Source organism: Patagioenas fasciata, chromosome 2 (assembly GCF_037038585.1).
Source record: "Patagioenas fasciata isolate bPatFas1 chromosome 2, bPatFas1.hap1, whole genome shotgun sequence".
NCBI classification, from domain to species: domain Eukaryota; kingdom Metazoa; phylum Chordata; class Aves; order Columbiformes; family Columbidae; genus Patagioenas; species Patagioenas fasciata.
In genome coordinates, this window is record NC_092521.1 from 71,227,302 (window position 1) to 71,249,536 (window position 22,235).

Sequence of the window (22,235 nt, forward strand, 5' to 3'; positions counted from 1 at the left end):
CTTGGAAAAGAAAAAATTTGGCTCCAGGTGGGGGGCCTTACAGAGGACAGAGGACAGCACATGGTGTCAAGTACGCAGATAAATGGGTTTATGGTTTTCCTCAGGATATCTTAAAAATGGAGCAGACCAATTTTCATCTTAATTACAGGAACAATATAAAAACATAAGGCAGATGAATGGCTGTATGGCCAGATTTAGTCATGGTCGAAATAGAGAAGAATTCTAGCAGTAAAAAGGCTGTAATATTCGCCCCACTGGAATGATATTGCACGAAGAATAGGATGAGGTGATAACACTGATGTGTGTATGTGTCTACATTTGTGTCTACACACATGTACTTAAGCATCTGCTCTCAAAAATTGTCTGCTCTCTACTCACAATACTAGAGCTGCCTGATTAAAGTGGAATTACAGAAACTCCTTCCATTTGCTGATGCATTGCAGATAATAACCCCAACAGCTTCATTATAAACAAGATTTACCAAAGGAGGTGATAAAAAATGATATTAAACCAAAGAATCTGCTTATAGGTCACAGCAAATTAGAGATGTGCATAATGCTTCCTTAGCTATGATGGAATAAAAAGAACCCCCACAAATTATTTTAAAACCAGCAAAAAGTGCACATGCATTTATTTTAAATATACTTATGTTTATGTTCACCTTTCCATCTCTTCTTAACTGTCCTTTTTTCCATATATGGGGCCTTGCAGGTCTTGAGATCAGTATGATTTCCCTCTCCAATAACCAGCTCCTCTCTGGAAAGATGGACTCCTCTTGTTTTTGTCAGTTCTTGGGCTGTTGCCCTTCTAGACAAAACCAGTCCAATAGTCTCAGCAGGAAATCACGCCAGTGCTCTTGAAGCCAGTTGGTCTCCTATTATCCTATTCTTGTGGAATGGCTTATCTTGAGTCATTGTTTCCTTACAGCCTCTTTTAGACTTAATCAATGTAGTCATACAGTGACTACCTTATATTAAGGTCAGCAGTGTGTTTATACATTATTATGGCCCTCTCAACATCCATCACAATAGTTAATTTGTCTGATTTCTGTCATTGTAGAGATGGGCCTTAGGCCCATAACTTCTTGGCTGAACTAAAAAACATCTTCAAGAGAGATACCAAAAGCTTAAATAATTTTTGGAAAATATGATAAAATGCTTCATAAAAACAAATGTGTAATGAGGCAGAGAAATACAACCAGAAGAAGATGAAAGACTGGGCAGCCTTTTTTCTTCAAGAGATGGGAACATGATATTTGAGAAGATAAATAATATTAGAAAACAATTTTGACAATAAAGTAATAAAAAGGATCAGAAAGAATAGCCTGCAGATCATCTTAGTTGTATCTGATTTCAACATCAGTTCATGAGTGCACTAATATTGCTCACTCCTGTCCTAAAGCTGCCCCCTCCAAAGGAGATGCAGTTCCGTGCTACTCAGTAATCCACCACATCCCCTCTCTGCTGATTAAATAGCTTAAAGGCATTTATTTTGCTTGCAGATAGAGAAGCTTCAAGCTTCATTGCATATACCAGCCTGGAATATCCTTGGCCAAGGACACACTCAGAATGCAATCATCAGTACAATGGGAAATGCTCAAATGAGAAGGGACAAGATGAGGTTGCTTATATTGACATTTCTTTCATTCTAGTCACACTGTATTGTTCTTGCAGTATAGGCCTGCAAGATAATGAAGAAAAAAAGAGGGGGAGGAAGGCAAAAGTCTGATCCTTCTGACTGATTTGCCAGCTTCACCCAGAGTAAATGAATAAAGAATATTCAGTGGGAGACTCTACTCTCAGCTAAATGCCCTAAGTGGCAGAGATGGCAAACATTTCAGTAAAATTAAGGTGATATTCATCCAAAAGCCAAAGAAGATCTCAAAGGCTGTCACAGATAGGAAACATCCTTGGATATTTCTCCAGCCTTGTGCTTTCTGGAGCATCGAGCTCTAGAGATGTAAGGCTGTTTTTTTTCCATTACAGCTGGAATGGCAGCCATGGGAACACAGGGAGAACAAGCACCCTCCTAACTGAAAGCTGAGAGCTCAAAAGCCCAATCCTAGACTTAATGGCTGGGAGGAGGGATCAAAAGTCAGCACGTTGTTATCAACTTGGTAATAATGTTTTGGGCAGTCATTGTGGTCAAATGGTGATGAAACAGAGTAAGGATTCTCAGTCTGGTGGTCAGAGGTCCTGATCTTCTGTTTGGATGACTTTGAGTGAGTGTGCAGATAGAATGAAAGGTACAAAAGCAATCAGTTTATGAACCATTTTTAAAAAACCTGTCCTCAAAACTAGATGCAGAATGAGTTGCCCATCTTCCCAGAAGGCAAGGAATCCACTTTCCTTCATGCATTTCAAACTGCAGAAGTGTTCACTTGAAAATTCAGAAAGGGAAAGGAGTTCCAAAGCAAGCACTGGAGTTAAGGGATAGCTTGCAGCCTGCCAAAAAGTCCGGGTATGTGCCATACTCCTCTCTCCCTGCCAGAGAGGTGCGCCTCTGAGCTGGCTGGTGTCCCATCCACATATCCCACATGCCACACTGATGTCCCCATGAGAGGAAGACACTTTTCCTTTTGAAGGCAAGACATGACAATTATCTCTGCCAGCAGCCAAAAGCTGTGAAAGAGTAAGGGAAGGAAGGAAGGAAGGAAGGAAGGAAGGAAGGAAGGAAGGAAGGAAGGAAGGAAGGAAGGAAGGAAGGAAGGAAGGAAGGAAGGAAGGAAGGAAGGAAGGAAGGAAGGAAGGAAGGAAGGAAGGAAGGAAGGAAGGAAGGAAGGAAGGAAGGAAGGAAGGAAGGAAGGAAGGAAGGAAGGAAGGAAGGAAGGAAGGAAGGAAGGAAAAGCTGGAGATGACAGAAGGAAGGGCAGGAGCAGAGAGCCTGAGTTCACTTAGATAATGAGTGATCGGGGTTGGTAGCAGGTTGGCTGCTGGTAGGTGAGTTCCAGGCCCTGCATGACTGTAGTTCAGCTGAGCAAAGCAGGTCTTGAGTCAGATTTCTTGTTTGGGGCCTCTGAGGCAATGAGTTTACACCTGACCCAACTTTTCCTCAGTAGAAGCAGCAAAGAAGACAGGAAGCAGCCACAGCTCCCTACAGCAATCGCAGGATTCCCAGCCACCATTTTACATTTTGCAGACATTTCAGTGTAGATTAAAATATTTTCTGAAGGGTTTGCTTAAGTGGGTTGAAAAGTAGGAAGTCTGAAGACTTTTCCAGATTCATAGGAAAAGGACTTGTAGGATTCTAGATTTCTAGGAGAAGGAGGCTCTCTAGACTAAGCTAACCTACCCAAAATTGCTACATCTTGACACCATGAGAGTAAAAACCAAACCAAAACAAACCCCCAAACTTTGAAAAGGCTTATTTCATCCCTTTTGTAGATTCTTTACATGTAAAGGCATTACCAATGGAATAAGAATACCAATGAGAAGTGTTACTGAAATACTGTTTATGAACAAGTGATAAAAATAAGAACATTTTTCATTAAATATGAAATATTCTAAGTTAGACTCTAGGATATGCATTAGGTAGGTATAGAGCCCAAACACGAGGACTTCATCTTGTCCAGGGTTCCCTGGGCAGAAGAGCGAGATCAGTGACCTTTCCAAGTGCACATCAATTTCTGCACAGGCAAGCCTAGGCTGTACCCAACAGGCCGGGTGTACCTGGGTGCCCTCTCATTCAGTGCACAGAAGCTAAAGCTTTACCTTGGTGATAAGCTCTGCAGTGGCATTTTTTCAAAGACAAGAGCATCAAGATTTAATTTGCTGCATCAGCACAGTGCAATTCTAACTTATATAGAACTGGTACACAGAAAGAGAAACTTGCTTTTAGCATGATTTTAACAACCCCTTCTTCTGTCAGCATGTAAGGACCATTAAAAACCATTCTACCCTTCTGTGAGGACACGGTTATACTCTATGCATCTTTTAAGCTTTTACTTCTCTAATCCACCTTCTCCTCAAGTTACCAGGGTCACAAAATGTATGAATTTAACTGGTGGGCTTGCAAATTGACTAGACTGAAAATGGGTAGTTACAGCATTTATGATAGACAGTATGTATGTGAAGCCATATTCCGAAAAAAGTGCGCTGTGATTACTCACATTTTTGCAATTTTACATTTTACCCAATAAATCTCCTAATAGATAAGTATGGGAATTCATTTAAGAACCTTGCCACGTTCATTATTTACAACCGTGATTTTTTGGATGTTTGTAGTAACCAAATCCCTGTTTGCCCCTATAACTCTCCAACACTTTCTAACTTTTCTTTCTAACTTTTGAACCTTTTAATGACAGATAAAAATACATTAAATCACTATGATCATAACCAGCTTATATATCCAGGAAGAACAGCTCCACGTAATACTACTTTTGGTATTTAAGTCTGAAAAATTTGCAAGAGGAAAAAAGTGACATGGAAAATTTAGAGAGAAAACTGTGAATGAAAACTAGAAATTCTGTGAGAGATTTTGGTTAAATGATTTGGTTTCTTCCTTTTCCAATGAGTAAAGAAAATAACTTTGGCTAAAAGCTCATAATTTTTTAGTAGTAAAGTGAAATCCATAAGGTGATAAACGTCAAGTGAAAAAAAAAGATGATGGTAGAAACAGAAGTGATGACTGGCAGAGCTACAAATTTTAAGAATAAATTTGCATATACTAGACATTAATCCTTGAAACAGGGTAGCTTATTAGCAGTAAAATTGTTAATGTGGGCATGTTGATGGAGAAAAAACAGAAGCATGGCACTAGTAATTCTGCTCTGCATTTGGAAACAAACAGAACAGGATACTAATTTCATAGAAGTGTTTAACCACTCTGCAAAGCAGTTTTCAGCAAGAGAGAAACTAGGCAAAAATCATCAGGCCTGAATGTCTTGAATGCAAAAATCCTGAAAGTTTTTGCTGGGAGATCTTTAGTCCAGGGGACTGAAATTTTAATAATACTTTGGATATCAGCAGGAGTCCAGAATGCAAACACTGTGTAGGAGTTAGGGAGGGTGAGGGGGATAACCCGGTGGACTACAGCAGGTTCCTGTTAATCCCCCACAAAATAAATGGAAAAATTAATACCCCAACTGGAGGTATTCAAGGACAGTAATATAATGAATGTGTGCTTATTTGTAGGAAATGAGTTCATTTAAACAAGCTGCAGATCACTACTTGATGAGACAAGAAGATTGGATTATAAAAGTAATGAAGCAGATATGATCTATATTAGGCATTCAGGAAGGCATTTAACTCTTTAAAATGCATTCCCTTTCATTTTAATAGACGTTGATGGTTTAGAGCATCAACAGAGCACTTGAAATGCATTAAGAACCAGTTTTCTGATGTGCCATATTCTGACAGACTAGGATATCAATGCAGCAGTGATTGCCGCTTTAGTGGCAAAGTAAACACATGACTCTAAATGTGACAGCAAAGCATTAAAATAGCAGAGTGGTATCTGTGACCACTGGTATCTCAAGCCACTGTCCTACTCACTTCCCATATGGACCCTGGGGTATTCTCTGCTACATCAGGTAAACATGTTGTTGTACTCTGCAAGTGGACTGAACCATCCTGTCACTGCTCCACATCCCATAACTGTTTTCCTAGGCTTTTCTGGAACAGTGAGGGCAGTGGTAGTTCCTTGATTTTTGGCTATCATGCAAAGCAGATGCATTATCGTATTTTTTAACTCCTAAAGGCAAGAAGTATCTCTGCCTTACGTACCTATACAGTGCCAAGCCCCATGTGCATCTGATGCCTGTTTACAAAGGTGTTTTTATGTGTGCAGATCATGTGCTGGCACATGTTAGAGGTTGAGTAGGTGCAAAGCGATGATTACCTGTTCTGAGCTGGACTTGTCGTGCTCTAAAGGTGCTGGTTAAGCCCTTCTTTCATACACACATTCTTTGCTTTCCTCAGGTTTTTGGGAGCTACTCAAATACACCCACAGAAAAATGTGGTCACCTGCTTGTCCCTGGCCAAAACATGATCTGCAGCATAAGCAGAGTGAGTGCCACTCACACAATGGAACCTGCTTTTCAGCTTCATTAAGCCTTGCCTAAGCCCTCTAGCTTATCTCTACCAGGTGCTCCTCCAGGTGATGTCCAGATGATTTGAAATGTCCTGCCACCTGTGTGAGGTCTGGCATCAGCTCTGCTTTTCAGAAGCCTCCTTAATGAGAAGTTCATCAAATGGGCAATATATGGTGCTGTGAGTTTTCAGGACCTTATTCTAGAATTATTTGGTTTGGTCAGGCTGCGTTTGGTGGTTTTGTTTTGTTGTTGTTTTATTTTTATTTTTTTTTTTAATTTCAGCTGTGCTGTATGAACATCTGGGCAAACAGCTATGTGCTCCAATAATCACTGACATATTGTATTGAGATGCAACTGACCTATAATTAAATACTAAACATTTTGTTTACACACAGAATGAAATCGTAGCAGTTGCAACTCCTCTAGCTGACAGGTCAGCAGTAATCAGTCCATTGTAATCTAAAGACATACATTTTAGATGACAGGGATATTTTGTAGCCTCACACACAAACTTTAAAACCTCAGAGGTGACAGATAGAGAATACAATCATCATTGAAAAAAAAAAGGTCTCCGAAGTCTTATGGTCTACTTCAACTCCAATTACTCTCCGGGCATAACTATATTCATGAGGTTTAGCACAGCCAAGAAACTTCAGCCAAAAGTTCTTTCCAAAGCTGTGGATAATGTAATTTCTGCCAAGTATAAGTAAAGACTTTGAAAACACATGGCACAAGGCAGTTATCCTGCAAACACAGTCCTCTCAATTGGTTGGTTGCAAAATTTGAAATGTTAACAAGGCTGCTCTTAAGGATCATGTATTTCTTAAGAAGACATTTGCCATGCTGTGCTACAAAGTTAAAACATCCCAGAAAAGTATCTATGGTGGAAAATCCACTTAAGAATAATATAGGCTTTAGTGACAGACAGAAATTTCCTGACATTCATGCACTCACGATTGCATTCACGTTTTATAATGGGAACAAGCAAAGGTTGCCTCTTTTCCTCCTCGCTGTAGCAAAGTGCTATTGTATATTGTAGTCATACTGAGTGAAAGCATCCTTCAGTCTGATTCAGCATCAGGCTCTCAATAAGTAATCATGATGATTAACCATATATAAGTGTTATACAAGCAACTATCTAATAGTACTACAGTCTACTCTGAAATGCATTTACAGCTCCAGACTGCAAAGATGTCTAATACGGTTCAAAGTAAAAGTAAGAACTTCTCCATTAGTTTGTGCTGTGAGGTCAAATTTCAACTTCAACCTGTAGCTCATAAAAGTGTAAGAAAATCTTATGATATCAGAATAAAGAAGTAGTAATTGAAACTCAAATTCTGTTTTCTGCTTATCTGCCAAGTCAACAGAGCTAAGTAGATATAATTGCCTACCAAATGCAATCTGTCACCTATTCAAAAATTATACATCTAATTACGTTCTTGAACTCTTACCGTGAGTATGGGCTTCTTATACTCTTTTTCAAGCACTAGTGTTACATATAATTTTCCACATTGTCTCAGACTAAATGAAGTGATGACTTATGGAAGTCTATTGCTCACTTATGGAAGTCTATTTTGCTACTAGATTTCAAATGCTGCAGTCCAGTCAACATGCTGGAACACAAGAGGTTCCACTTAAATTTGAGAAAAAACTTCTTCTCAGTGAGGGTGACAGAGCACTGGAACAGGCTGCCCAGGGAGGTTGTGGAGTCTCCTTCCCTGGAGACATTCAAAACCCGCCTGCACACCTTCCTGTGTAACCTCACCTAGGCGTTCCTGCTCCAGAAGGGGGATTGGACTGGATGATCTTTCGAGGTCCCTTCCAATCCCTAACATTTTGTGATACTGTGATACTGTGACTTCTAAATTTGACCTTTTTTCTTCCAACTTCAATTTTTCTAGGTCTCGAATTCCCAGTGAAGATACGCCAATAAACAAACTGTAGGTAATAAGTAATTATTCCTTTACACGAGCAATTCATATTTCATTATGTCCTTATATCAACATTGGCTTGGCTTTCCAATATATTTTCTGTCCCATTAATACCTCTAATACCTTTGAGGTATTAAGATGGTTCCAGGGTCTTAATTAGTACAAAGACAGTAAAAAGCTTCAAATCTTTTGAAAATTAAAATCTTGATTTGGATTTCAACCTCCTTCCCCCCCTCCCAGATTCTAAACACTTTTATGTTTATCAGAATTTCAAAACTAATCTATTTTTTGAACTTTAAACATGTAAATTTTGTTTGAAAATATAGAAAAAAGTTTTAATTTTTTTTCTTTTTTTTTCTTTCCCCAGGGAGTTCACCATGACTGACCATCTTTCTAAACAGTGCTGGTTTTAGATTCCTTATCAAGAAATTCTAAACCAGTTCCAGTTACTTCAATTACCCAGCTGACTGATTTCCATAATGTCTCCCACCCCCTACCTGCCAAATATTTATCTTCTGCCCTTTAACATTTTGAGTTTTCTGATGACTTTTACATTCAAGTTCTCCTTTTCAAAGTCTCTACATTTATCTGTGACAGTGATCATAGAACTCAGAAAATTTTCTGCATGAAATAGAGAAGAGCATCAGCTTACTTATCTTCCTCACTTGCTAGCAGTAGTTTCTGTGTTAGATATCGGGCTGATATTAGAAAATGAGTATTTCAACCCAGTGAGCCTGTATGTGATTACTTTTTTCTGGATCCCAGGAAGGACACACAGACAGGGAATACAGTCATGTTAGTTAGGAAATTGCATGTTGTCAGGATTCTGTTCCGAGGAGTCTGTACTCCTGGGTCAGTAATCTGGCATCAGAAAGCATACAAGCAAATTTATAGATCATGTGCAACGAATTCCTGAAACCTATTATCAAAAACAGTAAACAGAAACAAAAACATTGGACAGTGAGTTACTAGAACCTTTAGGCTGATCAAAGAGAAAGCCAAACGCTACCTCCCTGGAGTTAAGAACATTTCTCGAGGACATTTATTCTCTTCGTCCTCTGACTTTGCAAGAAAACTGCCCCTGAATACTGTAAAAGTGGCAATGTTGTCAGGAACAATATACCTCTGTAAAGATTATTTTAGAGTTTCCTGAAAATTGTGGTCCTTATATGAAGAAAACACACATATCTTCTGCATTGCAGCAAGTCAGCTTTCTCCACAATTGAACCCTTTTCACTGCCAAGGAGAATGTCAAGCTGCTAACAGTCTGACTGGGGGGACCACAGAGCTATTTGACTATCATCTTCCTATTTCCTCTGATCAGTTTTGGCAGCTGGGGGATGAATTACATTAATCTTTGCCGGTATCTGCTGACCCAGATGGTTTATTAAGAGAGAATAACTTCATCAGGTTGGACAAAGAGTGACTGACATAGGAGAAAATGATCCCAAGTTTAACTAAAATCTCTGTTGTGATATCCCTTACTACAAGGGAAATGACCAATTGCTCATTTCATTGAGCATTCAGAACCGCCGACATAATCCTGTTCTAATATCTGCTTGCTAAGTGGAGATACGCATTTGAAAAATCCTCCCAGCTGATGACTGAACCACTTCTTACCAAGGTCTTGCACAACAGGAAGCACAGTGCAGCCCTCTCCACAATATCCAACCCTTCTTGAGCTGAGAGGGCTCTCTGCACTTTCTTGCTGGGGTTAAAAGACTTTTAGGCATCTTGTCTGCAGCATCCTACTTGTTCTGGTCCTTGCCCTCATGAATTCTGGTAGCACTGTATCAACCTTTTTAGCCATCCTAAGGGTACAAAATGTTACTTGGAGTGGCCCTAGAGCTCCTTGATGTGAGGAAAACAGAAGAGTATCCTATATCAAGGAGAGCTGCTGGTCATTTCTGTGCCCACTGCTGCTTCAATGTAGACGTAGAAAACAGGAGAGTCACAGGCCACAAAGCTGATGATGCTCATTCCAGCAGGAGTCCTGTACACTGATACCGAAAGTTGAGCAATCCCAGCTTGTTCTGCCAAAGACAAGAGGTGCAACACTCGCTGGACCACAGCTTACCTCATGTACCACAGCAAGGATTTTACTACAGCCCAACAAGAGGTGATGTCCTCACTGCCATGCACTGAAGTAATTTGTGTTCGTCTGAAGGCAGCAAGGCCCAGAATGGCTCCTTTCTGTGACCCTTGCCTCATTCATGTCGCATTTATATTTTTGCTGCCCACTGAAAAAAAAAAAAAAAAAATCTGGGAAATTATCAAATTCTTTTAAAACAGATTTTAGATAGCCCGCTTAAGACAAATCCACTTAACACTCATGAAATGTACGATGTCCCCTTTCTTATCCTCTTTGTACTTAGTGCCCTCTTTCCTTATAGTCACACAAGTCATAACCCATCCCCTACTTCTTTTCATGTAGTTTAATTAATACACAACTTCTCTAAAAGTCAGTCTTTCTACCTTGCACATTCAGCTAAACATCCCCTTCCCAGCCTTCAAACTCATTACTGCATCTGGGCTACTAAGGTGATCTCTTCAGTTTTCTTCGCTCAGGTCATCTGTATATCAAAATAAGAATCTTGTCTTTGTCACTAAGGCATTATGTGGCTTATTCTTACCCGCTACTGCTGATATGGGTGTTGATGTTGCTTAATTTTTTGTTACCCAAATTAGTTTATTCCTTCTTCCCCAGTGTCCTTTTTGCAGGAGGGAGTGCTCTTTGCTGGAGTTGGCGTTTTCTCCTGTGCTTCAGTGTTCCCCTGTATCCAGACCTTGTGAGCTTATGATGTCTAAACCTGTAAGAAGCTGTGATTGTAGAAGTGGACATTAAGAAACAGGTAACAAACTGGTAATCATTCTTCAGGAGATCCGTATTCCAGTGTAGTAGGTTTTCTGTCTCATCGTTGGTTAGAGAGCTCATCCGCTGAAAGACAGAAAGAACAATAAGCCTTGCTATTTTCTGACATTGTCAATCTCCCTTACAAATAAACGCTTTGCAGAAGATAAAGCACTCACATAACCATCTCATTGCCTTTCCACCTTGCAAAAACGGAAGTCAAAATAACAAGTTGCAAGATTACAAAATCCACTTGCATATTCAAAAATCCACTTACAACATACCATAAGCATAAATATGCACACAGATGCACTTCTTGAAAACAATTTACATAATGTTGCGGAGAGGTACGTGAAAATATAAATGTTTATCTAGTACATACCTTAGTGTAAAGCCCACTCTCAGATGAACTAATATCAAGTAATCACAACTTTATAAATACCCTAATTATCTTCAGAAAGATTTATTGGATATCATCAAATAATAAACAATTTACACTCATTTGCACCACAGGAAAGAAAAAAAACCAACCAAACCTTAAAGATGGTGTAAGTTAACACTGCACGGAGAATGCAAGTTTGGAGAAGGAACTAGTACATTAAGCAGAATTGCATGGCAAGAAACTTCTTTCACCAGTAGTACTCAAGACCAGCCTTAAACTTAAACCTACTGGTTTCTAGTAACATTGTCTACCAGTCTCTGTCTGCGAAGATTTGGTAAAAAGTATTGTGACAATGGTAAGAGTTTCTACTAAAATTTTCTTTTCATATTAGGAAATATATTTATTGTCATGTTTGGTAGTAAAAAAAAAAAATAAATAAATTGCAACTGACTGCTTCAGGTCATTTTGTTTTCAGACTTTGCAGTGTTTTAGCCTGTAAGACGACATAGAATTTCCAAACTATATAATTTTGGATGCTAGCTGTGTTTTGTCCCACATGCTTGTAATCTGAACACATTTGAGATAATTTCTCTGGAAACAAGGATTCACTCTTGGTTTTCAGGCTATAGTGTGCTATCCGTTCTTGAGAGAGAATTCCCTAGTGAAACTGGTGAGGTTAAAATGATTTAGGGCCTTTTTGTCAAAGAAACAATTCAATTTTCCATCAAGTTTAACATCCTAATAGTTATCTTTGGGGGCCTGACTCAGTCTCACTGAAGTCCATCAGGCTCTTTCCACTGCTCACAGAGCCAATAGCATCAAATATTAATTTGGCTTTGGTCACTACTACTTGGTATTCAATATACTTTCTTTATACTCACAGCTAGCTTTATTTAGATCATCACGGTTGACACTGTGATTATTTAGATTTTTATTTATTAACATGCACAGTTATTGTTCTCTATAATTCATGCAGCATAGTTGGGAGGTGTTCCAGACAAACCTATGTGAAGGCTGTCTAGTTTGCCCTCAAATAGGTATCTTGGCATTTTGCAAGAAGAGGTTTCTTTCTTTCTTGACTTTTCTATGAGGTCAATAATTTTCCATAAGTTTATGTGGGGAAAAAGTTTGTTGAAACAATATCCAGGGCCTCTTTTTAACAATAATTTTCCTTTGCTATATCGTGCCAAGATTATTTAAGCCTCCCAGTGCATATTTATAGGAAGTTTGGACAAGGATGGAAGGAGGATTAATTTTTTTGAGCTCTCGTTCAGGAGTCGGAATATTTAATTGCTTTATTGAAAAGGAGAATTTTCACCCTGCTGTAGCTTTTGGATACCTGGAAGAAATATGTTTTCACAGGTTACTCCATGGTTTTTAGTACAAACATATCCAACATGCAGTCACGGCACCTGCCTTTGCAGTGATGGATACACTCCAGAGCCTTGGCCACTTGTCAGCCCCTCACCTGAGCTCGGCCTGGCTCAGCAAAGGCTTTGTGCTGCGTGTACCAGTGAGAAGATTTCAAACCACTCCTGTTAAGTAAATGTGAGGCTTTGCCAAGACAGACTCGGTTAATGTTGCCTTGAGACAGATCCAGCACAATGCTTACTGGAGGCTACGGCATGGCCTTGACCTCACCTTTGCCTTCAAGTTTGTCCAGTTTCAATTGCTGTTGGATTTAGCTCATATTTTCTTTTTCTTTGCTTGTTAATTGCCACTCTTCTTGTATTACCTCGACTATGGATTGAACAAAGGAAAATATATACAAAAGTTGACTGGTCATTTTGTCTGTTGTCTGGGTAGAGAGATCTGAACACTCATCAAGAGATACGCTTAAACCACTTCTGGTCATCGTTACAGACATCATGGTGCAGGATATGCCCAGTGATCCTGGGGGCCCCACCTGAGACACCAAAAGGGTCTCACCCTTCACAGTGCTGGTACACATCTTCTGTACATTGGCATGTGTTTTCCAAATAGATCAAGATAAATAATAAGTGAAATGAAAGGCTCCTGACTCGGCTCAAGCAAGAGAGCAAGCTTGGCAGAGCAGTGGGTGCTGGGGAGGAGAACAGCCCCTTCCAGCTCTTGGGAACTGAAAAGCAATATTATTGAGAAGAATACCTCTGCAGATGGATGAGTCCTGCTCAGAAATCATTTGGGAAAAGCTGGGAAGAGAGGCCCTCATTGGCGTGACACCTCACGTAGACTGTGTTCCTTTTGGGATTTCCCAGCAGAGGTCTGTCTCATCAGATAGTTGACTAATGGAGAACAGCTGTCATTCTTGATTTCCTGTGAAAAAACTCGCAAGAGGTAAAGCTTCAAAACCAGCCCTGTCCCTTTTCCGAACTGCATTCCCATCAGAAAACTTGGAGAAGTTATAATAGGAAAAAAATGTTGTTTTTTAATTTTTTTCTTTAGTTGTGTGTTCTCAAACTGTTCTGAAGGGTCTATAAACCAGGGCATGCAGCTGTGCAATGGATAATCTGCATACTTACTCGTTCCCTGACTACAGGCCAGAGGCTTCTCTGTGACAACACATGAGCTCTGACTGGGCACCAGGTCTGAAAAATATATGGACTCATTGTCATCACACATCTGGAATTTAGAATTGCTAATGGATATGCTGTGATAGAAAAGAAAAGTGTCTGGCCAATAAACTTGGTTTATATATTTATTTTAAAAAGCATTACCACATTTCTGGCTAGTAGCCTTTCATCCTGTAGACTTTACACCAGTGCATCTGGAATGCTAAGCAGCTCTTTCAGGGATGCAGACATATCCCAAAAGGCATCTTTTTTTAATTTGAAATAACTTGAAAAATTGATTAAAAAGGAGGTAGGTGGTATTTTTCCCTAAGGAGGCTTACATACCTAGCATTTTATATCAGCTCCTACCATCTCAGAAACCATAGGTGAAAATTCTCTCAGACTCTCAGTTAACCTACTTTATCTCCCAGGATGTTGCTATAAACACACGTAGCTGTGTTTGAATAATGTATTTTGACCTAATTATCCGTGTAGCTCTAAGGAGCAACTACTTGTGAGTAGCTTGTTGCAGGACTAGCAGTGGAAATCTGAGCACTTGGGAGTTTCTAGCTGTCACTTTGACCTCCCTCCTCATCGCAGTCACAACCTGCAGGCAGAGCAGATGCAAGAGTCCCTGAGCTATGTGTCACCCTCCACAGGGCTGGGGGTGTCCCTTTGTCAAGTTGGTCTCTCTCAAATGCTGGGAAATTGCTAGAAAAGAATCAGACACCAGCAAAAAGAGAAAACTGCAAGACCACTGCCTGTCCAGGCACACTCGTAGGTGGCCACCAGAAATTACATACCATAGTGATGCATGAAACGTATTTGAGCCAAGTTAAAGGCACGTCTTGTTTACTGGCCACCTCTCCAGCTATGAAGCCCTGGCAGACATGGCGAGTGTTTCACGTCTTGATGCAGAAGCCATCTGAAATGCTCCCCAACACACAGGTAGTCTTGCGTTTTATTTCTATTTGGTTCTATAAATCTCATACCTTTACACAATGTGCTCCGTGCACAGAGCATTTTTACGGCAACTCTGAGCCAATGCAGCAAGCAGTCACCGTGTATGTTTAGAGAGGATTTGTAGGGCTGGATTACTGAAATCCTTGAGAACGAGACACATTTTCATTTTCTTCACTCAAGATTAGGAATTAGGTTCAGACTGTGAAGCTAAGGTAAAAGATCAGCCTTTTATGATCAGACCACCCATATGGTTTAACGGCAACTGTTTTGTTGTCCCCATGGTGGCTTTGCTGGTACTTAGAGAGTAAGAAAAAAACAACCCATGAACCGTCTTCCCACCCATTTCACACCAAAGCTTCCATGATCTTTTTCATCAACAAAATCAGAACCAGCTCAGTCAGTGCTTTATAAAGCTTTATTGCAAGATGTGTTTACATAATGCTGTAGAGGTGAGCTTTTTAACTACTTATATCAAGAAATTTTGGACACAGGTCTGTGGTCAGTTTGCCATATTGACCCTGCATGGCACAGAAAACAAACAAAAAATAAGTGTGGTTGCATCTTTCCAGACAGCAAAGTGGGGAGAGTGGGGGGAGAAGAGGCAGATAAGGGGTCTGTTAAAAATAAAATCCCCCTGGTTTAACACTATATGTGACAAAACTTCTGAAGGATCAATACAAACGGTAGGTGAGCTTCATGTGTTATAAAATCTTAAAGAGTAATTCAAGTTCTTTATGAAGTAGAACTGAGAAACAAAAATGTGGTTTCACGGACAATTAAATTTAACATTAAAAAAAAATCACCTAAAATGAGAAAACAACAAACAAAAACTCAACCCAAAAGACCTGTAGATAATATCTCTGACCATGCATGGCTTGTTTTTTAAATTACAATTCACAGAATAACACTGCTGGAAAGCCTATTTTACACTATGCTACACAGAACACGAAAAACCATGAGTAGTGACATTTACACAATTTTACAGTATTTCTCCTCCGTCTAGGAAACATGCCCTTTTCTACTTTACATTTTTTTTACAATTCCCAGCTCACAAAAAAAGGACACTATACGCACAAAGACAGTCTTTAAAAAGGAGAAATGCATCTGATGCTACAAATAAACCTTTTATTTCACAGAAGCCTCTGTATTAGATAGTGATTAAACAAAATATATCTCTATCTGCCACTCAATGTGAAACGGACTAATTAGAAATGATTTTTTTCTTTTTTTTTTCCTTTTTTTTTGCATAAACATAGAACTATACAACATCTCTGAAACTCCTTGCATTACTCGCTATGTAACTATTAAACTGCTTGCCAAAAACCTCTTGGGATTGCATCTGAAATGCCAACTGAGCCAGTTGCTGCCCCAGTCAAAAAGAAGGAAGGTAAACCTCACACGTTGTTTGAGTGTTTGCAAATACTTTTCAACAGTTACCTATAACCAAACAATTTCTGTTTCAAAAATGCTCCAGTTTATTTTCTTTCAGAGCCTGTAAGTACCTGGCAGTTTTCCCTGTGGAGGAATATCAGCGGTCGTAGCCTTACAGCTTAGGAAAGGGTTTCTTGCGTCTGGATGCTGGAGACGTGGAGCCATGGCCCAAACACAGAGCAGGGTCAAGCCCTGCGCTCTGCACGCATGAAAACCAGGCCCGAAGGCAATGAGAGGAGCGGTACATGTGTACCGAGCAAACAGGAGTGACAAAGACAGAGGGGAATACGCTTGTGCTTCTGTCTGACACCACGTCCCTATATGTCCTTTAGATAAAGGTGGGCAGTGTGTACATCTGTCTGCGGGTTGTAGCAGGAGGATAAAGGATGTGAAACCAGTAGGCTGCCACCTTGCCCCCCTTTCATCTCAGTAAAATCAGACTGTTGTAAAAATAAACACCACAGAGCGTGCATGCACCTGGATCCAGACTACTACCTTCAGCCAAAGGGTTTCTGAAGCATTTCGGACAGACACTGGTTGTTGTTACACTACTGGGGACACTGGTGTAGGGCACACCCCTGAGGAAGGGAACCATTCACTGCACCTATGGTAGCATCACGCCCCTTAGGTTTGCAGCAGTTGTTGCATTTCTCGCTTGTGACTTTTCAATGGCTTTTAGTATTCGCCAGGGTATGTTTAGAGCGCAGCACACTGGGGATTTAAGGTGCTGTCCTGCCATGTTATCGAGTACCTTGAGGGGGAACGGAGTGCCGTGCAGGAGGCCCTTGCTGTTCAGTCACATCAAGACTCTGATTCCAAATTTCTGTTAAATTGGAGCATGACCTCTTATCTAGATATTCACATGTGACTTTCTATTAAGCTAAAGCCAAAGTCTTGACTGTCTACAAATCTGATGCCTTATTTTGCTGACAGAATCAATCACTACAGAGATTTACAATAAAAGGGGGTCAGAAGAGAAAAAGAAATGTATTTTGAAAACTGCTTTTGACGCTGTTTCCAGTATTTATCAGAGCAAGAAAGACCCTCACTAAATCACCATTTTTTGTTGATTTTGGATTATGGACAGGGACCTATCAAACAGAAGGGTCACACGTAGCAGCCAAGGGGCTATAAAACATCTGGAATCCATGAGCCTGGTGCCTGGCCTTACTGAAAGGTGTAGAGTGATGAATTTGATTTTTGTGAGGGATCTTTCACTCTCAGCTGTGGCACACAGCAGTCCCTGGGGCCGTTTCTTCACCGCAGCTACATAACTGCTACTGCAAATTACTCCTCAGCTGGGAGCGAGGGAATATCAAGTATTTGTATGCAGTCTGCTTTTAAACACCGAGGGAGATGAAAGGAAAATAGGATAGCTTCTTTTTGGCAGCCATTTCATATGCTAAAGTCTACCTCAACATCCAAATCAGGAAGGCATTACGGTGGCAGACAGACAAGTTATTGGCAGCAGATGGGTGCCCAAATGAACACCAGCAGCGACTCTGAGAGCTTGGTGGAGACAGAAAACTCTGGGCACTACATTTGCAGCTGACAGGTACTACGAGAAAGAAGAGAGGTAGCTATTACGGCTTGAAGTGTTTAAAAAACAGCCTTCATGGATCTTTAAGTGAGAAATGGGAACATGCGTTACTACATCGTGTTTCCAAGACCTTTATATTTGTTGCAAAAACAATCCATATCTCACACATTTTAAAACAACTGTTACATACTTATGGTGGGCTCTTTTCATGGTGGAGGGGCAGGCAGCACCCCAAATCATGAAGGTTACAACCTGATTAGACAGACTGACAAAAGCATGCAAATATAACCAATTCCTCCATTTCATGTGGAATCCTCTAGTTAGATGAAAGGGAACAAATGTTACTCCCACAACCAGGACGTGCTAGCAGACTCTGGAGGAAATACTGACACCTTACAGATTAGCACATTGGGCCGCTGGCCATTTTTATCATGAATCAAAATGGAAATATTTTCTGTAGTTATTGCATTGTTACTGTGTTTGATGATCTTGTTGCAATACACACTGAGGAGAGTGGAATTAATCTTACCGCGTATACTACCGCATAACAAGACCAAGTTATCCTTCAGAAAAATTTGTATCAGTTTTACAGATAGAGAGCAGGAACTTAGGCAAAAATACAGAAAAACAAACTTAATGGAAAAATGGACAAGGAAGAATATGCTTCACATGTAAGATACTTGCATCCAAAGAATCTGAAAGAAACCAGCTTTTTTTCCTGAACTTTTCCTAACCCCATTCCCCTTATTTAATTTTCTCCTCGGTAAGGAGTATATGAAGTTTTTGCACAATTTCTGTACAATTCCTGGAAAACACATATGCCCAACTGTTAGTAATTCATCAGCTATGTTATGCTTCAGACACAGATGCTGCACTATGTCTAGATGAAACACAAATTTGTTTCCTGTTAGCAAGTGGTCATCAACAGCCACCTACTTTGCACATTTAATATATTTTAATTAAAATATTCAGTTTTAAAAACTTATTTGATTTTCTCTTTCCAATCAAATATAGGACATCTGTTAATGTAAATGCATTTTGTTACATTTTGGTTTCTTTTATCACTTAACCAGTATAACAGTTCAACATAATAATTACATTCAAGGTGTCTTCCTCTTGTTTCAGACCTCCAAGACCTGCACAAACCCCCAATACCTTCTTTGTTCTAAGCATCCTTAAGAGAGATTTTGAAGTCCATAATGGTAAGCAGCACATAAACATCCACTTTAAAATCCAGATGCTTGTAGGTCTTGCTTATTTTACAGTGAGATTAATTATATGCCACTTCTTTCTGTTTCCTAACTAGCTTCCTCCTTTTCCTAGCCTTCAAATACACAACCCATTTTATTAATTACACGACTGCTGCCTTCTGCCTACTTGTACAATTGACTTTTTAACAAGCTGAGGGGAAAAGCAGATCAAACTCAATGCTGTCCTTAAGAATCTTTGCTCACTAGTGACTTTTACCCATGGCCTTTGACAGGAGAAGATCCAAGGCAATAGTAAATAAAGAACGAAGTGTTACAATCAAAAGAAGGACAGCACAGACAGGATATTCCACCACAGATCTCACTGCAGTGTTGTCAGCTATCTGGTTCTCTCAGCACTTGGATGCTCTGCTTAATGCAAAGTCATGGATGACCAAGGTTTCAAAGGTTTATTGTGTTTGGTTCAACTATCCTGAACAATTCTTCAGCAATTATCCTGTCCTTAATGAGAGCCGAGTAGAATAACTTGTTGGCATACCTGACCTAGCTTGGGTGCCAGAAGCAACATAGCTATGGCACTAGGAGCCCAGCAGAGACTATTCATTAATCCTATTTCTCAAGTGTGTTTTGCAGCCAAAACTAAACCCAGATAACTAGCTACTCTACTTAACTAGCTCCCCAGTTAACTAGCTTGAAGGAAGCCCCAGTTGTTACTGCTGTGCAGACACACCCTTAATAATAGAGGCTAAGGCAATGGAAAGAGATAATTTTGTGCATCCTTGAGGATCAACGGGTCATATACAGACTTTGGCTTAAATAGTTCCCTTTTATGTTATTGTTATTTGAAGTTCTCAACAAAACGCTTCAGCACTGGCCAGGGTGACTGTGTTCAATTGATCTTCACTGCTGTGCATGTCCTGCACTTAAAGGCAGATGAGTTCACTAAAGGTTCTTCAAACGCACATGCTGAGGGCAGTTATAAAAGTCGGCTATAAAACAGCGAGATAAGGGCAAACATATTGAAGTGTTCACTGTGGTACCCTCTCTACTTGCATCAAGGATAATCACAAAAAAAGAGTAAAAAACAGCAAAACCACAGCAGGCTTTTAGCAGGGCCATTTCATATTCAGATCCAATAATTTTAAATAAAATCACCACCACATTATCTTGCAGCAGAGAAAAGCAGCATGAAGGGCACAGGCAAGTGAAGAAAACTTCTTGATCTTAGCATCTGAATGCACTTATTGAGTATGTAAAATTGTTGGCATAGATCTCTTTGAAACTGTACAAATGCACAGTACAGCCATAGCTCAATAAGAGGGAGGTATTCTGTGTCCTCTCCTCTATGCGCATGCTGCTATGTACAGTATGAGTGTGTATTAATACACATGAATTCAGGATCCTAAACTCTTCATTTGTACTGCAGGCCATCTCCTGCCCCATAGGGTGAATCCCATTGAATAACATCGAGTCCCTACAAAAATACATTCTTTTCCTCCTGTCCAGGTGGAATGGAAAGCCCCCAGAGCGAAAATCATGGTCTGGCCAGCTTCAGCAGAAGCACGATGTCAAACCATGACTGCATGTGCATAGATACACACACATGTCCACACATTCATTCTGTACATATACAAAGGTACACATACATTTTTACATTCTTTGGTGGTAAAATAATAATTAAAAAATCCCAAACAAACCACAGGGTTGCACAGACTGTGCATCTTTGCTTAACGAATCTGCTTCAGGAAAATTTGGGTCGCTGTAACAGGAGTTATTTTGCCTCTTTAAGGACTGTTCCTTGCATTGACAAAATGCCATACATTTACAATGACTAAAACAGGGCAAAAGGAAAGCCAACGTAAACACAGTTCACGTGACAGATAACTTGGAGAGAGTCCCCTCCTACCCACATCAACACACCATGAGAGAAGCAGCCATATGCTTTCACCTACAAGCACTCAAACGCTTCCTCAGTCACTGTCCCAATGTCATGCTGAGCTGCGGCCCACCCTTCTTCTGCCCTGGCTGTGGGGTTTCGCTTTTTGTTGTTTATTAAAAATCGAACTATCAGAGGATGGGATGTTGGGAGCAGCAGAGGAGGCTGGCAGGTCAATGCCACACCAAAGGGTTGTCAGCCTGTGTGCTTCAGATGAATGGTTCTTCTCGTCGCCACCTCTAGGATGTCAAACCTGCATCTCGGAGGTGCTGATGAGGCCCAGTGCTTTGGCTTCTTCTGGTGTCAGTCCGCTCTTTAGTGTCCTTCTCACTGGATGGCCATCAATTCCAAAAGCAGGAAAAACAAAACAAAGAAAATGCAAACAATTAGAAGCGATAATGACACAAGACTTTCCGCTGAAAAAAACCCCTTTTACCATGCAGGCTGAGTCAAATCAAAAGTTCCTATGTACTCAGGGCCTTGAGTTCAGAAATACTGAGTATTGTCCTATGCCAAATTCAAGGGAGTATCAAGTACCCAGCAACTCCAAAGAGTCTGGCAAAAAGACATTTGTCATTCACATTTAGCCTTTTAAGGAAAAATACCACAGCATTTAAAGATTTTTTTTCTCTGAAATTGTGTCATTTGATTTTCTGTACACAGAAAGTATAATCTGCCCTATTATTTTATAAAGATTTTTTAAAATAGCTTTTGGATCTTTATAGGGCTCAATTTAATTTATCAGTATTAAACCCTATGTGACCCTTTAAAGGTGTAAAAAAAACCCCAAAAGGTTAAAAGATTAAAAATGTGACTATTTCATAGTCTATTCAAATCATTAAAACTATTGTTCTCATACACAGTCCCTTTTCTTTTGTAGTATTCTCCCATCATAGCCCCATTTGTGTAATCTTTGCCATTAGTAGTCTGTGGCATTTTAGTTGAATTGAAATAATAAATCTAGGCACAAATCTTGTTTCTGAATTTTCTATGAAGTGTTCTGAACAGTAGCCCCAACATAAAACTTTTAAAATTTGTGATTGCCTTTTTTATTCAGGAACAAGTGACTATGTGACTGCACACATTGAGCATTAGTGTCCTCCTGTTATTCCTGGTGCCATAATTTTCAGGAGAATGTGCTTTAGTTCAAGATACAAATGGGGTGTTCACTCCACACCTTGATGTTCTTCAAGTACAAAATGAACATTCAGAAGTTTAAGCTGCATGCAAAGCATAAACAATGACTTTATGCTGAACAAAATATATCCAGAGCCCCAAAATAATAAAGTCTAGAGGAAATTCTTTGGAGTCTAGAGGAAACAACTACAGAGAGAGGTTAAGGACTTCTTGCATTGCTATCATCTAGCAAAATTAAGACTTCTAACTTATTAAGATATCCAGCCCATGTAACTGAAACTGCTTGGTCACATC

The 22,235-nt window shown here is 39.9% G+C and overlaps 1 protein-coding gene across 12 annotated transcripts in view; it reads right to left on the reverse strand.

Moving 5' to 3' along the window:
* Nucleotides 1-15,086: 15,086 nt before the first annotated feature.
* FHOD3 (formin homology 2 domain containing 3) overlaps nucleotides 15,087-22,235 on the reverse strand; it is a 386,693-nt gene continuing 379,544 nt past the window's right edge. For all 12 annotated transcript variants that reach the window (XM_071804400.1, XM_065831130.2, XM_065831129.2 and 9 more), the window contains one exon: nucleotides 15,087-21,134. In XM_071804400.1, the coding sequence (XP_071660501.1) occupies nucleotides 21,044-21,134 (91 nt within the window). In that variant the 3' untranslated portion in view covers nucleotides 15,087-21,043. The remainder of the gene's footprint in view (nucleotides 21,135-22,235) is intronic.